General features: G+C 38.5%; 2 protein-coding genes and 1 pseudogene across 2 annotated transcripts; 2 read left to right on the forward strand and 1 right to left on the reverse strand.

Annotated features, from left to right (window-relative positions):
- Positions 1-269: 269 nt before the first annotated feature.
- Positions 270-2,344, reverse strand: LOC131329050 (rust resistance kinase Lr10-like). The gene is made up of 3 exons (XM_058362103.1): positions 1,854-2,344; positions 1,551-1,580; positions 270-1,469 (listed from the first exon to the last, which is right to left on the reverse strand). The coding sequence occupies exons 1-3, from the start codon at positions 2,053-2,055 to the stop codon at positions 526-528; spliced, it is 1,176 nt and encodes a 391-aa protein (XP_058218086.1). The 5' UTR covers positions 2,056-2,344; the 3' UTR covers positions 270-525.
- Positions 2,345-7,489: 5,145 nt separating this feature from the next.
- Positions 7,490-8,889, forward strand: LOC131329051 (rust resistance kinase Lr10-like; annotated as a pseudogene).
- Positions 8,890-11,226: 2,337 nt separating this feature from the next.
- On the forward strand, positions 11,227-15,700 carry LOC131329049 (probable glycosyltransferase At5g03795). Its single transcript, XM_058362102.1, has 4 exons — positions 11,227-11,797; positions 11,892-12,100; positions 12,189-12,537; positions 14,003-15,700. The coding sequence occupies exons 1-4, from the start codon at positions 11,510-11,512 to the stop codon at positions 14,663-14,665; spliced, it is 1,509 nt and encodes a 502-aa protein (XP_058218085.1). The 5' UTR covers positions 11,227-11,509; the 3' UTR covers positions 14,666-15,700.
- Positions 15,701-16,936: the final 1,236 nt, after the last annotated feature.

The following is a 16,936-nucleotide window of genomic DNA, read 5'->3' on the forward strand; positions in this document are numbered from 1 at the left end:
CGGATGGATAATTCGAGCCATTCAATAATTAAAAAAAAGATCGAGTGGGCCTCTGAAAAAGCAGCTCAATCCGATATGTGTAAGTTTTGATCCAATCTTTTCGTTTTTCATTCAAATTATAGGATCCTGAAATCTGAATGAATGAAAAGATACAAAATTGGATTAAACACCTACACATATCGGATTGAGTTGATTTTTCACGGGTCCACTCCGTTTTTAAAAAAAAAATTATTGAACGGCTCAGATCATCCGTGCGGAACCTGGAGTGAGCCCCGCATGCTCGTCTCAGTACCCAACCCATTGGTACTCTTAGCATTTCGTAATAACTCCATCCAATTGAGCAACACACTCTCAATCGGATTCAGAAATGATCTCTAACATGCTACTAAAATGCCTTCCGCCCATGTTTCCCCTTGTGATTGATCGACTTGTGGTAGAAAAGGGATTCGGGGGCATGGCCAAAGTCTCTCCATCTCCCTCAAGCATTTGAACCACAGCTTTTATTGAGGGCCGGTCTCCTGGGTATCATTGGATACACCAAAGTCCTACAACTGTTAGCTTCTTAACAATCTTGGCATCTCCGCCTTTCTCAACTTCATTGTTATTTACTTCTTCGCAATTTAAATGATTATATATCCATTCAGGAAAGTAAACTTCCTCACTATTTTCTTCCGCATGAACATCAAAATTCTTCTTCCTCCCTCCAACCATTTCAAGCAACAACATTCCAAAACTATAGACATCTGACTTGTGTAACACATTGCCGAAGTTCCTCGAGAACACCTCTGGCGCAATATAACCCACCATTCCCCTAGCAGTTGTCATTGATACAACACTTTGTTCTTTCGAGCACAACTTGGCTAGCCCAAAATCAGAGATTTTTGGAATGAAAATTTTGTCTAACAAGATGTTATGAGGCTTAATATCGAAATGAACGATTCTTTGATCACATCCTTGGTGAAGATATTCAATTCCTTTGGCTATGCCTAGAGCAATATCTTGGAGTTTCTCCCAACCAAGTGAAGCTTTTTTATGATCAGATGCAATGAATTTCTCTAGATCATGTGGCAAGTACTCGTAAACAAGAGCTTTTTTATACCCATCAGCACAATATCCGACCAAGTGGACAACATTGATGTGGTGGATCATACCTATTGTTCCTACTTCGTTGATGAAGTCTTCGCCATTTCCTGTGAAGTTGTTGAGGATCTTGGCAGCGATAGGAACATCATTGGAAAGCTCTCCCTTGTAAACTGTTCCATAACCTCCTTGGCCTAGTTTGTCCTTCAAATTATGAGTAATTTTCTTTATCTCAGCATATGTGTACCTTGTAGGCTTGAGAGCTCTGTAATTCTCTAAAAATCTTTCAACCGTTAGATACTCTTTCTTTAAAATGATTGATCTGTGGACAAAGTATGCAGCTATGACAAGTTCAACAAGAACCAAAAGGCCAGGTGGGAGGATCAGAGCTGCAAGTATAAACATCCAAATTACAAAGGGAATATAGAGAAAAAAGATAGGAGAAGATAATATAAAGAAAGACAATTCACCTAAAACGTCAAGTGGGATTTTCGTTTCACCTGTATAAGATAATATATAAAACACCAGTCAATTTATCATACTCTATTGGAATTCATAAAATAAAATCAATCCTTCTAGTTTACTTTTTGTCATTTAACAAATATATATAATAGCTTTAAACAAGCATAAAAAAACGCAACTTGAAGATCGAAGCCAATCTTTAACTCTTCAGTTAATTGAAAAAAACAGCAAATAAAATGAAAGCACGAGGAAAAGTGAAGTAAATTAACATTCTTCCTTTTTCTTCTGAATGATGAGATGATGGGAAGTACCTGTTGGTTGGTTAGGGATGCCAAAGCATTCGGTTTCATGCTGCTTGCTGTTATTGTTACTAGTACTGAATCTGCAATACTTGCCTGTTTGTTCACATTCCCCACAGTTTGGTCTGGACCAGTATGCGTAGCCTTGAGAATTTGGGGATAATGGCCACGTGCCACGTGCTGATTGAAAGGTAGTAGTCTTTGTGCAATTCATCAACAGTCCGCAGATCAAATCATAGGAATCCAGCACCAAGGTATACGTCTTTGGGCTGCTAACGCATCCATAGATTGGGGAATATTGATATGGGGAATATCGATATGGGTCATATGGATATTCTGAGGAGGAAGGACAACTGAATATGTGGTATTCACAGAGATCAGTGACGTAATTGTACCCGCCGGTTAGGCAGGGGGATGTGTTGAATATTAAGCTGGAGTTTTCCTGATGCGGAACACAACCGGTGAACTCGTAGTCAAACTGCTTAGTACTGTAACTGATGTGTTGGACCACTGTTTGTCTATTTTTTTTACTTGCAGTCGACGAATCGACTAAGAGTTGTTGAGCGTGCTGGAAATGTGGGTGTTTGTGATGGTAGAGTTTGGTTTCTTGCCGTATTTCATGACTTCTTTGAAAGCAAACTTAATGAAGTGAATGGAGATGAAAGAAGAACAATAAAATGAACTTCATTATTCTTCGAGGTAGAAGTCGATCGACGGTGAGAACACAATCGAACGGACAGTTACGTTACAAGCTACTCCTAGAGTAAGAAATGTAAAGTACAGATAAAAGTAGAAGCCTTTGGGCGATTGATTGGGGGGTCTTAAATATCTTTTATTCTTGTATTTATAGGCTGTCTTCAACTTGAAATTCAAATCAGATGAATTCCCTTCTTTGATTTGAATTTAGTGGTTACTTCCATGCTTCCTATTCTTGCTCCACTACGAGGCGGTTGCTTCTTCATGATCTCACATGTTTTCAATATTGTAATTGCTTCAACTGCCTGCCTGCATTAATTGTCTTGTCCACGATCTGTATGTAACGCATGCTGAAACGTGTTCCGGAGTTGAATATTAACCGTCGATGAGTCCACTTGATTTTCCTTAATAGGCTTCACATTGCATTTACATTAATTAGTCTAAAATGTGCTGCCACGTGTAACATTTTGACCTAATCGATCATATTAGACTAAATTACTAAATTACTAAATTATGGTGTAAACAACCACTATACTGGAACAAAACAGGTTAAACAGGTTATCAAGAAGGGTTTCATGGTTGTGAGAGCAGGTAAGAGCAAAGCCAGGCCCATAGCCGGCCACAACGGTCTGGTTGAATATCCTTTAGCCTGAACGGGAACCGGATTTCTGGGCCCTCGTCTGCGCACCTCTTGGGCATGCACGCATCGTCGTGATCGTGTGCTCTGGCTCCAACCTCTGCGGGAAAGAAGAAGAATGCGAAGAAGAGGAAGATCACCATTTTGTTCTTAGTTGTTGAGGATCCACCGATTTGGAGTTCTTCCATATATATCTTCTTCTTTAAACTCAACGGACCTCTAGACTTTAATTGTTTGGTTTGAGCACTGAATGATGTTTTGGGGTAATGAGCAAGAGAAATGTTGTTTAGACATCAGGTAAGTTATATATGTAGTTATTTCTTAGTACTCGTTTCGTTTATATTGAAAATCAAAATTTTATGACCAACATATATATATATATATATATATTGTAAGTTTGTACCATAGACTTCGATTTTTGGAGTGATTATTGAGTCCCCTATAAGCACCGTTAGGTTATGCCTTGGTCCTTTTTCCATCACATATTGTTGTGAGGTTTATACACTTTTTAGAGCTCCACAACTATGTATGTACATAAGGGGGATATAATAATTTTTCTTAGTGGGTAATAGAATTGGTTTCTTAGAATTAGTCTTGTTAGGATCCACGTGCATTACACTAAAATGATACGTTGCAAGTTTCCTTGTACGTGGAAGCTATATATCTAAGCAATTAACCTATGGGTTGACGTTGGTTAAAATGTCAATTTATCCACTTGACATCCCATGTCACATTTGACCTCCTTAATTGGAGATGCTAAGACCCCTGCTAAGTACACCTCAATATAACATGGATTTTTACCAATTCATTTTGACAACTCATTGTCCTTGTAATTAAGTTATTAACATTTAATTTTTAAGCATATGGTAATTTTACTAAACTCACTCAACTAGATAATTGCTTACTAACGAGGGCCAAGAGAACCATTTTAACACACACCCACGGCACAAAGACCAAACTTCTCTATGTGGGAAGCTAGCCCATGACGCGGGCCCGAAGCCTCACCCAACTTCATATGTTACCGACAAATGTCTGGTTCAAATCAATTGATTAACACTTATATTGTTGAAATAGTCAAGAGGAAGCCATGTTAAATGAGAAAATTATCAGTGCCGAGCGGTACTATGCGGTGCCCGCTCGGTGCATCCGGAACGTCCATTGTGGTTTTGGACAGTTCGGATTTGAAGAGAGAAAAATGAGAGAGAAAGAGGAAAGAGAGTGTTTTAATCTGGGCCGTCCAATATATTTTTGAACTGTTAGGATGTGCTCGCTTGGGCACCACGTTAGCCGAGTGACGTGGTACCCACTCCGCACTGGAAAATTTCTCTTGTTAAATTGCGCTCTCTCTCTCCTATGTGAAGTACAAGGCTTCTTTCTCGCTCTCTCTCTCTGGGGTGTTCGGACAAATAAGCCACTTTGGCTTATTTTTTGTCTTTATTAAATTTTTTTTCGTATCACTTGGCTTATTGTCATTTTTTTGGAGATTATTGCATCTTCACGTCAAGAAGAATCTAGAAAGTAAAAAAAAAAAATTTGATCGAAATTCAATTTTTTTTGAATAAAGACGAAAAAAAATCAATAAGCCAATTTTTTCGTCTTTATTCAAAAAAAATTGGATTTCGGTCAAAAAATTTTACTTTTTAGATTCCTCTTGTCGTGAGGATGCAATAATCCCAAAAAAAAAAAATGACAATAAGTCAAGTGATACAAATTTTTTTTAAATAAGAACAAAAAATAAACCACTGTGGCTTATTTGTCCGAACGGGCCCAAAGGCTTCTCTCCGAAGCATACAAAACCCATACTCTTCTTCTTGTTCTTGCCCTGTTTTTGGGCAATTGTTAAATTGCTCTCTCTCTCTCTCTCTCTCTCTCTCTTTTTTGTTCTTGCCCTGTTTTCGGGCAATTGTTAAATTGCTCTCTCTCTCTCTCTCTCTCTCTCTCTCTCCTATGTGAAGTAGAAGGCTTCTCTCTCGCTCTCCTTCCTATGTCTAGTAAAAGGCTTCTCTCCGATGTATACAAAACCCATACTCTTCTTCTTGTTCTTGCCCTGTTTTTGGGCAATTGCAATGCTCAAACAAGTCTGATTTGTGTCCGACCTTCCTCCTCTTGTGGAAATATCCCCATCCGACCCTCATTTCGACTGAAATCCGACCCAGAAAACTGTGGAATCAAGAAATACGATTTGGAATGCGAGCGCAATCGTCTTGTACTGAACTTGTTTCACTCAGCAAGACACTACGTCCACGCAATCAACTACGACAACTATACAATCCGAGTAGTGGATGTTGGCTTACAACGGGGAAATTGCTCCTCCCGTCCTCTTTATTCTATTTCGTATGATTCGTATGACAACTTTTTGAACGGCAAAACATATTCTTTAACAAAGAATTATCCCGATTACAGTAGTAATATTCCATATGCTATAGCCGAAGCACTACGGTTGAGTTGTGAGAAGCCAGTGAAAAGACATCCGTTGTACACGGACAGTAAAACTAGCCCTTCTAGTTGTATTGCGAAAGCTACTCCGCCTCCTTCTTCGCTATGTCAGGGGAAAAGAGGTCCTATTCCTACTTTTTGTTCGGGACTAACTTAAGAGTTTTTTGACAACTACTGCTTAGTGCAGTTGGTCAGTCATTGCTTTTCTTTTGTTGAATATTTTGGGTTTGAGCCCCACAAATGGCAGACCCTTTAGGGGACCGGAGCTATAGATAGCTTCTGGTCTCCTCGTGCTAACTCTAACACTCTTATTAACCCCGCTGATGTATAACGCCGTGAAACAAAAAAAAAAAACTTAAGAGCTTCGGATGTGGCGGATCATTGCAAACTATACGAAATAGTTATGAGATTGTTGCGCTTGCCAGCTGACAAAAGTGAAGCAAACGTTTCCTTCTCGGATTTCCACAGTAAATTGGAGTATGGGTTTGAGGCTTTGAGCTTTACTGGCTGTCCTTTCTCTGTGAACAATGCCAAGGACCAGACGAATATTGCTCCATTAATTGAGTCTCTCAATCCAAGCAATGTCACTTGCTACAAATACTGCGATACATTGTTGTCCTTTCGAATCCTGTCCTTAGACTCCTTTCCATGTGCGTAAGATTTCATATTGGCTATATACCTTAATCTGAACACTGTGTGTCCAAATGTTTTTATACACTTCCAGTCAACATGCCACAAGATTGTGTTTTCGAATACATCAGGGCATCGCGCCACTGAAAATGCAATGAATGAATGAATGAAACAAACAATAATATTTGAGGTCCAAAAATCCTTCACCTCGCGTGTTGCGCTGTCATCCGGGATTTGTTAAGTAAAAATTTGAAGATTAGCAAAACAAAACTACTTGAATTTCGAGATTTTTTTTTACGTATGTAACTCTTTCCCTCAAAACTGCAGGTCGCTCGGAGAATTTGTACAACCGTAAGTGTTCTTTGTCTCTTCTTCTTCTTTCTTTTTTATTTTTTTTATATTTTTTATGCCCTTTTAGTGGACAATATGCTGGAGTACTAAAATATTGCTATAACCCGATAGCAGGGCCCAAATTTATTCAAAAGCCCCCAATAATGACGATAAAGATATACTAGCTGAAATGGAAATAGAATCTCTATTTGAGGAAAATTGAATTATTCATACGAAGGAACAATTTAATGAAAATGATGTGGATAGCTGGCAAATTCAGGTGAAGATTAGATTAGAGTAAATTAATTTCATTTTGTCATAGATCAAGCTTTGGTCTCGTTGCAATTCTAATGGCTCTATCTTCTAACTCCTTTTGGTACATGTGGAAGGCTGGTACTAAATGAGTCTTAGATTGCGTCATAATCTCATTAACTTAGTCCAGATCCAGTCAGGGATCCCGGATTTTTGGCTTTGGTGTGGACCATGATCTCAGCCGTTGAATTGTGTTTTTAATGGTCTGAATCTGCGGACAATTTCTTACTTGTAAGAAATATGGTCTGCATTTTTTATAAAATCCGGGATCCTTGGATCCGGACTGCTCATTAACTACTATTGAACTACCTTGGTCTGTTGACTGAATCATAGAGCATGTTTGTTGCAGAGCTAAGAAAAAAGGTTTTCCGGGTGCTCAAAATCACAGGTAAGATCTATCCTCGTTCCATCTTTACTGCCCCAAAAAAATGGAGAAAATCACTTTCAAATTATGAAGGATGAGGAAAATATGGAAAAATTCAGGTCATATTCGTTTTCGGGATTACTTTGGTGGGGCATAAGGAGTTTTCGCATTTCAAATTGGGGGACAAATTTTTTATTTTTTATAATTTATATTCCATTGCTTTGGGCTGGGAAGGGAAGGGATAAGGACTAAGAGTGGTTCGTATTTTACTTGGATTTGCACACCAAATTTGGTAAGTGCAGCCCTCTTTAAAATCGTCCAATCTATTTGATGCGATTCGAAAATAAATAATGGACGATGACTATGCGAGGAACAAGATCGCACAACATAAGTACGACTAAACTGAACCATGATACTAGGATGCTGGTGATAATGGCAGAGACCTAGGAGTTCTGTTTTTCTTTTCTTTTCTTTTTTATTTCTGTTTTGTAGTATTAATTGATCATATTTTGTATACCAGGAGAAGGATGGATATTCCTAGTAGCAAGGACTTCATGTGGGGTGTTATGCCTATGGGCATTTTTAATCTATAAGTTTAGGAGAAGACATTTATCAATGTTTGATACCGTTGAAGGTTTCCTAGAAAGTCAAAACAACCTCATGCCGATTAGGTACTCGTACTCCCAAATAAAGAAGATGAGCAGAGGGTTCAAGGACAAGTTGGGGAAGGAGGCTATGGTTCTGTATACAAAGGAAAGCTCCGAAGTGGTTACCTCGCAGCGATAAAGATTCTAGGAAAGTCCGAAGCCAATGGCCAAGAATTTATGAATGAAGTTGCAACCATCGGAAGGATCCATCATGTCAATGTGGTCCGACTAATCGGATTTTGTGCTACGAGATCCAAACGGGCTCTTGTTTACGAATTCATGCCTAATGGCTCTCTTGAGAAATACTTATTTTCTCAAGAAGAGAACATCACCTTGAGTTGCAAGCAAATGTATGACATTTCTGTTGGAGTAGCGCGCGGGATTGAATATTTGCATCGAGGTTGTGATATGCAAATTCTACATTTCGACATCAAGCCTCACAACGTTCTTTTAGATGAGAATTTCAATTCAAAAGTTTCAGACTTCGGCCTTGCGAAACTATATTCAAACGATAACAGCATGGCGTCTCTTATAGCAGCAAGAGGAACAATGGGCTACATGGCTCCTGAGTTGTTCTACAAAAACATTGGACGTGTTTCACACAAAGCTGATGTTTATAGTTATGGGATGTTGTTGATGGAAATGGCAGGAAGGAGGAGGAACTTGAATCCTTTTGCCGATCACACAAGCCAAATTTACTTCCCTTCATGGATTTATGACCAATTCAAAGAAGGAAATGAAATCGAAGTGGGAGAAGCCACGGAGGAGGAAAGAGAGATGGTGAGGAAGATGGTTATAACAGCGCTATGGTGCATCCAAATGAGGCCTAGCGATCGTCCTTCGATGAACAAAGTTGTAGAGATGCTTGAAGGAAATGTTGAAGCTCTTGAAATGCCTCCCAAGCCTTTCTTAACTCCTCAAGAGATCCCAATTGAAGATCAATGAATCAACTTTGTACCTCTATCTATTGAGAGTTGTTCATTCTACTAGTTGTTGTCAAATCTAAATTTACATCTGAATGAAAGTTTAGATGTATGGATCGAGTACCTATAGGTATCGGATTGAGTTGATTTCTCGTGAGGGCCCTTGAAAAATATTTTAAATTTAATGAATGGCTCGGATCATTTGTGTGGGACCCTTAGTAGGCCCCACACAGTGATCTGTGCACAATATGTGCACAAAAAATCTGTGTGAGTAGACTTTCTGGAATAAAATAGAGTTTGGCAATATTTGTGCTAGAACTTTTGAAATTTGAAATTTCATTACTTAAAATGTATAGAGCTTTGTCTAATCTTTCACCTATTGTTCTGCGAACTCTCCTTCCTGGTTTGGAAGGTCTTTGACGGGATACTATTCTTCAGGTTGACTCGTAATGCTCTTCTTCTGTACCTGACGTGGAATACCATGGTGTTTACACTCATTTTTTACACACCAAACCTTAGGCTTAGGCCAACTCTTGAGGGCCATTTAGTTAAACTTTTAGGGAAAATGATGGTCAATGACGAGTTTTGATAATTAATACCCGCCAAGGATATTTTCAGCATTAACAAATGTTCTTAGTTTGTCCTTGACATGTAATAATTATCAAAACACGTCATGTGCTGTCATTTTTCCAAACTTTTAATTAAATTCGGCCATGAATTGATGATTTATTGGATAAAAATTATTGGGCCATATAAATATAGATAAAGCCCAATTAATTTTTATCTAATCCGGTCTTGGGCTTAAATCTTTTGGGCTTTAATGTTCATATAAAGTCTAAGGTAGCCCATAACTTGTAAAGGATGAGAATATTCTAAAAAGAAGAGAATTATTTTTATGAAAGGCCATTTAATTTGATTATATGGCCCATGATCTTCTTTTTATCACGTACATACATGGGAAGTGGATGCCAGTTATTTCCTATAAAAGGCCATTTTGGCTAAGTCAAATGGCTCATCCCACTCTCCTAGTCCCATAGGATAGAGTAGAACGAATGGAAAAAAAGAAAAGAAAAGACGGCTCATTATCTTTTAACTCCCACGAAAAAAGGAGAAAAGTAGTTTTGTAATAGTAGCAACTAACAGTGAACCCGTGCAATGAGCGAATAGAATAAAAATAAAATAGGTAAGAGAAGGTTTTCGCGCATGATGAATCTTTCTATGTTTCATGCTTTCTATATTTCAATTCAAATACACACAGGAACTAAATGAAAATAAAAAAACTTTTGAGGAAGTACTAATTGGTGTATCATAAAACATCTGCATATATCTTGAAAAACAAAGATAAAAAAAAAATGATTAACAATATGCGCAGATTAACTAATTCTGTGTGATTTGTTTTTTTTTTTTTTTTGCTTTAATTGGTGTTGATTTGTGAAATAAATGTGTTGCTTTCTATGATAAGTGTAAACTTAAATGGAATGAGGAGAAAATCAAGTTTATGTAATATTCTCTTTTTAGGAAGAAAGATACGATTGAGATTTTTTTTTTTCAGTTTAGAAAATTAAAAAAATTAAAAAAGTGTAAAATCAGGGCCGTCTTTATATGGGAGGCAATCTTGTTGTTATGGTCCTTTCCAAAACTTAAGTTTCTTTTTTTTGATCCTCAAAACTTAAGTTTCTAAAACAGTAAAACTGGCCATCTTGTTATTGCCTGATAGGGAAAGTCTCCATAAATCGAGTCCAGCTCTTCTCAAATCAATTGGAGAGTACAATTTCAACCCGAATTTTTTTTCCCTGGTCCACTTCAATGATTGGAATCGTTCATTTTTTTTTAGCTCGGTTACAATATCTAGCATGCTGAAAATCAAGTTGGTTGAATAACACCTTATATGATTTTTGAATGCATTTATCTTGCAAAAACAAAAAATTGCAACACCAGATCAAAATCGATTTCAAACATTTTTCTCGTAATATAAAGGTGTTTCGAAATCATATTAAACAATACGCGATCAACTTGATTTTAGCCATGATCGATGCTCTCCATGAGTTCAAAAAATGAATGGTGCTGATTACCAAAGTGGGCTCAGAATCGTGACCTAAAAATTAAACGGTGCCGATCACGTATCAAAGTGGGCTAGGAAAAAAAATCTATTCCGGGCCGAAATTGTACTCTCCAATCCATTTGAAGGACCGCAGAGGAGCTGGAATATGGGAAGGGAGAATCTACCCAAATGGGGTTAAAGATTCTGATTCACTTCCTCTTTCCTTTCTTTTCACTTCATTGCTTATTTTTGTTTAGTTTGATCATGGACACCTAAAAAAGGACTTTCAAAATGACAATTTTCAATTGGTCATTCAAAAATTCCTTGCTTCCAACTCCCTACCATACCTCCCCTCTCCCATGCAACACGCCACAGAAAGTGTTTGAAAATCCCACATGACTTTTAGCCTTTCCACTGGCTTACAAACTGTACCCAGAAAGGAATTCCTTTTTCAAGGAAAACTTGCAGTGTGGAAAATGCCCACAAATGCCACACACCACACGCTGTGTTTTTTCTGCATGGTTTTGGAATTGAGAATAGTACCGGTCTGCAGCAAAGAATAACTGGCTCTGAAGCAATGGATACGTCTTATACTCGTTCAACAACAGGGTCTTGGTAATTTTTGGCAGAGGAAATTGCTAGTGTGGAGATCATGTGCTCTACGACGAATATGCCCCGTTCGGCTTCGTCTAATCTCCCCTACTCGATCTTGATTTTGGTGTTTTTTCTTCTGACCTTTTTGTTTGTCACATCGCTAGTCGATTTTACACTCGGTCCCGAGAGGTCTTGGATCTCGTTCCACTCTCCACCATGGGCGAGGAGAGTCGGTTTTTCGCGGCCTTTCTCTAGAGACGGAAACAAAGAACTCGAAAGGCCTTCTAGTGTTATTGGAATAGCAGAACCTCCGTTGGCTCCTTCCATGTTGAATATTAACAAATTTGTAAGTAGTTTCCTATGCATTTTCTCTACTAATTTCATCACAATTTCAAACTCCACCTTGTAATAAATTTATACTCTCTAAATTCTGATCATAGGAAGAGCAGAATTCTAGTACTGAAAGCCCTGCCACGGACACAGCAAGGGTAATCAAGACATACACTAAATTAGAGAGGCTAGAAGCAGCTTTGGCGAAAGCCCGGTCTTCGATTCGCGAAGCTTCTAAAAACAACATGACCTCAATCCAAGAAGATCCCGACTACGTCCCTCGAGGCCCTATATACAGAAACGCCAACGCGTTTCATCGGTACAAAGTCTCAATTCAACAACTTCCTCATGATAACAAAATTTGACTAAATTCGTACGTGTGCTTATCGTTACAATTGTTAATGTAGGAGCTATCTCGAGATGGAGAAACTGTTCAAGATATACGTGTACGAAGAAGGAGAGCTCCCGATGTTCCACACCGGTCCCTGCCGGAGTATATACTCAAGCGAGGGAAGGTTCATCATGGAGATGGAGAAGGGGAATTTTTATCGGACAAGAGACCCGGATGAAGCTCTGGTGTATTTCCTTCCGTTTAGCGTGGTCATGATGGTTCAGTACCTGTACGTGCCCGGTGCTCATGAGTACCATGCCATAGGGCATACCGTCGCGGACTATGTAGATGTGGTTTCTCAACGGCATCCGTTCTGGAACAGAAGCCTCGGTGCTGATCATTTCATGCTCTCGTGCCATGATTGGGTAAGTACATAAATAGGTGCAAAAAGCTTGAATTGAAAAATGTTGAAAAGATTTCGGATAAAAAAAAAAAGAAAAAGAAAGAGAAAAGTGTTAGAAAAGGATAGTACTTTTAGGATGCGTTTGGAGATTAAATTTTGTAACGGGTTTCCAGATGAAAAAGTAAAATGAACCGAAGAGACCACAAAAATGAGTTTTACAAATCCTTACATTTTTCCCTCCGGAATTCCCCATAAATCCAAGATCAGAATACGACCTTCGGACACCAAAAATCTGACTATTGAAATAAAGTTGATTTCTTACCATCCATCGACTATGTAATTTGATTAATATTTTTGCAAAGGATTGAATTGACATAGATTGAGTACTTTTTCTTTTTTTCCTGTCAATATTATATATATCAGCGGGGATTAGCGGAGTATTAGTAGATTAGTCCATAAAGAATTTCAGAGACTATTCATAGCCTTGAATCTCAAACGCCCACTACGGGACTCGAACCCTGACCTTCCACATGGGGAGGACAAAGTGATGCCAACTGGGCTAAATAAACTCAAATAAATTTTTGAGGACTAAATTGAAACTTGAGTAATTTCTTGAGGACTAAATCGACTCAATTAAAAATTTGACGATGAAATTGAAACCTACCTATAACTATAGGACTAAAGTGATAGATAAGCCATTAAAAGATCCAATGGGTTGGTGTTTAATATGAAAAAAAAAAAAAAAAAAGCCAGTAAAAGTAAAACTACCTCTTGTTTTTTGTGTTTTTTTTTAATCTTTACTGAAGGGCCCGGCTAAATACAACTGTGAATTTACTACATGTAGCCAATTTATAAAAGAGAATTTCAAAATTTCTTTTTATAAATTGACTACATGTAGTAAATTCGCAGTTGTATTTAGCAGCACCCTTACTGAATTGTTTTTAGCTTTTGGTTATACAGTAGTTTTTTCATCTTTAGATATGGATTTCGTGACAAATGATAATTACTAATGTAAAAAACTTTCACGCGAATCTAATTGAAATTCTAAAAAACAAATAAAAAAGACAGTTTGCTTTATTTAAATCTAACTCAACCTTTATTTGAGTATTTAACTTTGGTAGGCTTCTCGAATTGTTGACTTGAACAATGTTTTTGTGGCCTAAAGTTTTGAAACTTTCCCTCACTTCCATTTTCTTGAAAGCAATGCCACAGACACAGATGAATGTGCATAGATTCGGACAGACACAAATGAATGTGGATAGATTCGGGCACAGATATATACGCAATCGCCTAATGCATATGCCCCACATATATAATGCATGAAACCCAGACAACGGATGATTACAGAGACATCTGTACCTGAATCTGTGAATATTCATCTGCGTCTATAGCATTTCAATTTTTTGATTTTCTCCATGACTAGAGTTTTTTTTTTTTTTTTTGAACATGGTACATCTTCTGAAATTGCCTTGTTCGTGTTTTGTTAGGGGCCACACACAACTTCTTATGTGCCAAATCTATTCAAAAACTCCATCAGAGTCTTATGCAACGCCAACACTTCCGAAGGTTTCAACCCTTCCAAGGACGCTTCCCTGCCAGAAATCAACCTCAAGTCCGGCGAAATCACCGGCCTAATCGGCGGGCCCTCCCCTTCGAAACGACCCATTCTAGCCTTTTTTGCAGGCCGGTTGCACGGCCACATAAGGTACCTCCTTTTACAGCAGTGGAAGGAAAAAGACCAGGACGTACAAGTCTACGACACCCTTCCCAATGGCGTTCCCTACGAATCGATGCTGAAAAAGAGCCGATTCTGCTTGTGCCCGAGCGGGTACGAAGTTGCCAGTCCGAGGCTAGTCGAGGCAATCTACGCGGAGTGTGTGCCCGTGCTGATTTCGGATGGGTACGTCCCCCCGTTGAGCGATGTCTTGAATTGGAAGGCGTTTTCGGTGAGCGTGGCAGTCAAGGACATACCGAATTTGAAGACAATATTGATGGGGATATCCCAGAGTCATTACCTGAGATTGCACAGGAGAGTGAAGCAAGTGCAGAGGCATTTTGTGATCAATGGAACTCCGAAGAGGTTCGATATTTTTCACATGATTGTTCACTCCATTTGGTTACGGCGATTGAATGTCCTGATACAGGATTGATCATATAATCGGAATCCAAATCAGATCGAGTTTTTAGAAGTTTTGCTTCTACAGTTGGGGATCAAATTCTTTGCGAACACTCCGGTACATTGCTAGTCATCGGATCGCGTGAAATTTAAGGGATGTGTCACGCGATCGAACAATAAAGAATCTACTGAAATACTGTTACATACAAAAACTTTTTTTCTTTTTTCTTTTTTTGATCTTCATACAAAAAGTTGAGTGGAGAGGATTTTAGGAGATTTTTTAGAAGGTGGTTGTGGATTGGAGCAAATCATATTTTGATTAGAGTGACAATTATGGGTTTTGGGGTTTCAATGATTTTTGACATTATTCATTGTTTAATTAGTCCTCCTCTATGCTAAAAGCAAATAAATACTCTGTATATTTTCCTTCTAAACAACCTTCTCTAAATGGAGTGATTTTACGCGAAAAGAAAAGAAAGGGTTGTGTTATCTAACCAAATAGGGTGAAAAAAGTACAAAAAAAAAATGTTTTGATTGGCTCCTTCTCTCTCACCCAATCTCACCGAAAATGAAGAGATTTGATGAGAAAGGACAGTCCTTTCTTTTATCTCAATCTTTCTCACCATCCAAGTTAAAGTTTTAAGCCAAAAAAACCCACCTCTCCAATAATTTTCGCTGCGACGTCTCCTATCTTTCACACTCCCTCCTGGGTTCAAGAATTCCGCTTTACCCAGAATCTGAAATACAACCAAAATCCAAAATAAACAACACCCATTACAAATCCCAACATAAAAGGCATTAACCCAGATGGCGAATAATCGGATGGAGTGAGAGAGAGAGAGAGAAGGGCGGGAAGTTACTTCACAGCCAGTGGCGTCGGAGAGGCTGTTGATTCTGATCAAGGGGGTGTTGCCAATGGCGTCAACGAGCTAGTCCAGTTCTTGATTTTGATTCCTTCTTTGTTGACGAGGATTTGAATTGATGGTCGGTGCAGAGAAAGTAGGAGGAGAGGTGGGCATAGCATGGAGGCCGCTGCGACACCGGTGCCTGTGGTTCCAACTCCTCGTGTTTTGCTTTATTCGTCAAAGTCAGTTAAAAATAATTTAGACAGTTTTTTTTATAGTTAAGCTAAAAGCGGGGTTATAACACGCTTTTCATTTGTTGCGGCCAGAGCTAGTAAGTTGCAGTTGAGCGCAAACTTTTGTGTATTGGCCGCGAGGTTTTTTGTCCTGGCCGTAATGTTTGACGGTTAAACTAAAAGCGTGTGTAGGACTAACGCTTTGCATTTGCTGTGGCTTGGCCGGCTCTATAATTGGTTTGTTAAGCTGGGCCTCTTGGGCTGCTTGGACTTGATTGGGCTTGAAGTAGACCCACCTTTATTTCAAGTCCAAAAACAATTTAAATAGGTCAAAATTAATTTTAAAATTTCACAAAAATATTTCTCTTCCAAAAGTTTCTGAGATAAATATTTTAAAAAATAAAATTTTGAACGTTAATTTTATAACAATTTCTTGTAATTGTGACCATCAAAAAAATCAAACTTTTTCCCAGTTATTAAAGGAGCTCATTTTTTCATCATTGCTTACTTGGATACAATTGATTACTTGTGTTATGTGAAAATAATAACCAAACCAATTTGAGCCTTATGTCCCAATCACTTAGTGTCGATTACGTGAATTTTTTTCCTCTATTGAACTCTGTCAAGGGCCACCTGTTCACTCAAACCTATCTTTGCGCACAACAACATCTAATATCAATTTAGGTCTACCCCTCTCCGTAGTATTGCTACCAAAAACTATCATATCCACTCTCTTAACTGCATCTCTTAGTCTACTGTAGATATGCCCAAATCAACTTAGCCTATTTTTCCTCAACTTCTCCTCTATGGGTGCTACACCTACCATCTCACGAACCATTTCATTTCTAATCTTGTCTCGTGTAGTCTTACCACACATCCACCTCAACATTCTCATTTCTGCTACACTCATCTTGCTGACTTGTTGTTTCTTAATAGACGAACATTCTGTCTCACAAAGTATCGCTAGACATGTCATAAAAATCTGACGGGCTTTTAATGTGCTGGCTGTCAGCTACCTAACGCACAACCTTCCTCTTTTATCTGAGCTTGGGACCGACTGAAAAAGAAAAATAAGGCTCTAAACACGAACCACACATTAGCATGCAACGTGCCGATTTACACAGTGGGAAAAAAAAAACCCCACAAAGGGTGATATATATCGACATAATTATATACTGACGGCATTTCACAATTCTCAGCTTTGAGATCACCAGCACTTGCAAAAGT

Source organism: Rhododendron vialii, chromosome 6a (assembly GCF_030253575.1).
Source record: "Rhododendron vialii isolate Sample 1 chromosome 6a, ASM3025357v1".
Taxonomy (NCBI): domain Eukaryota; kingdom Viridiplantae; phylum Streptophyta; class Magnoliopsida; order Ericales; family Ericaceae; genus Rhododendron; species Rhododendron vialii.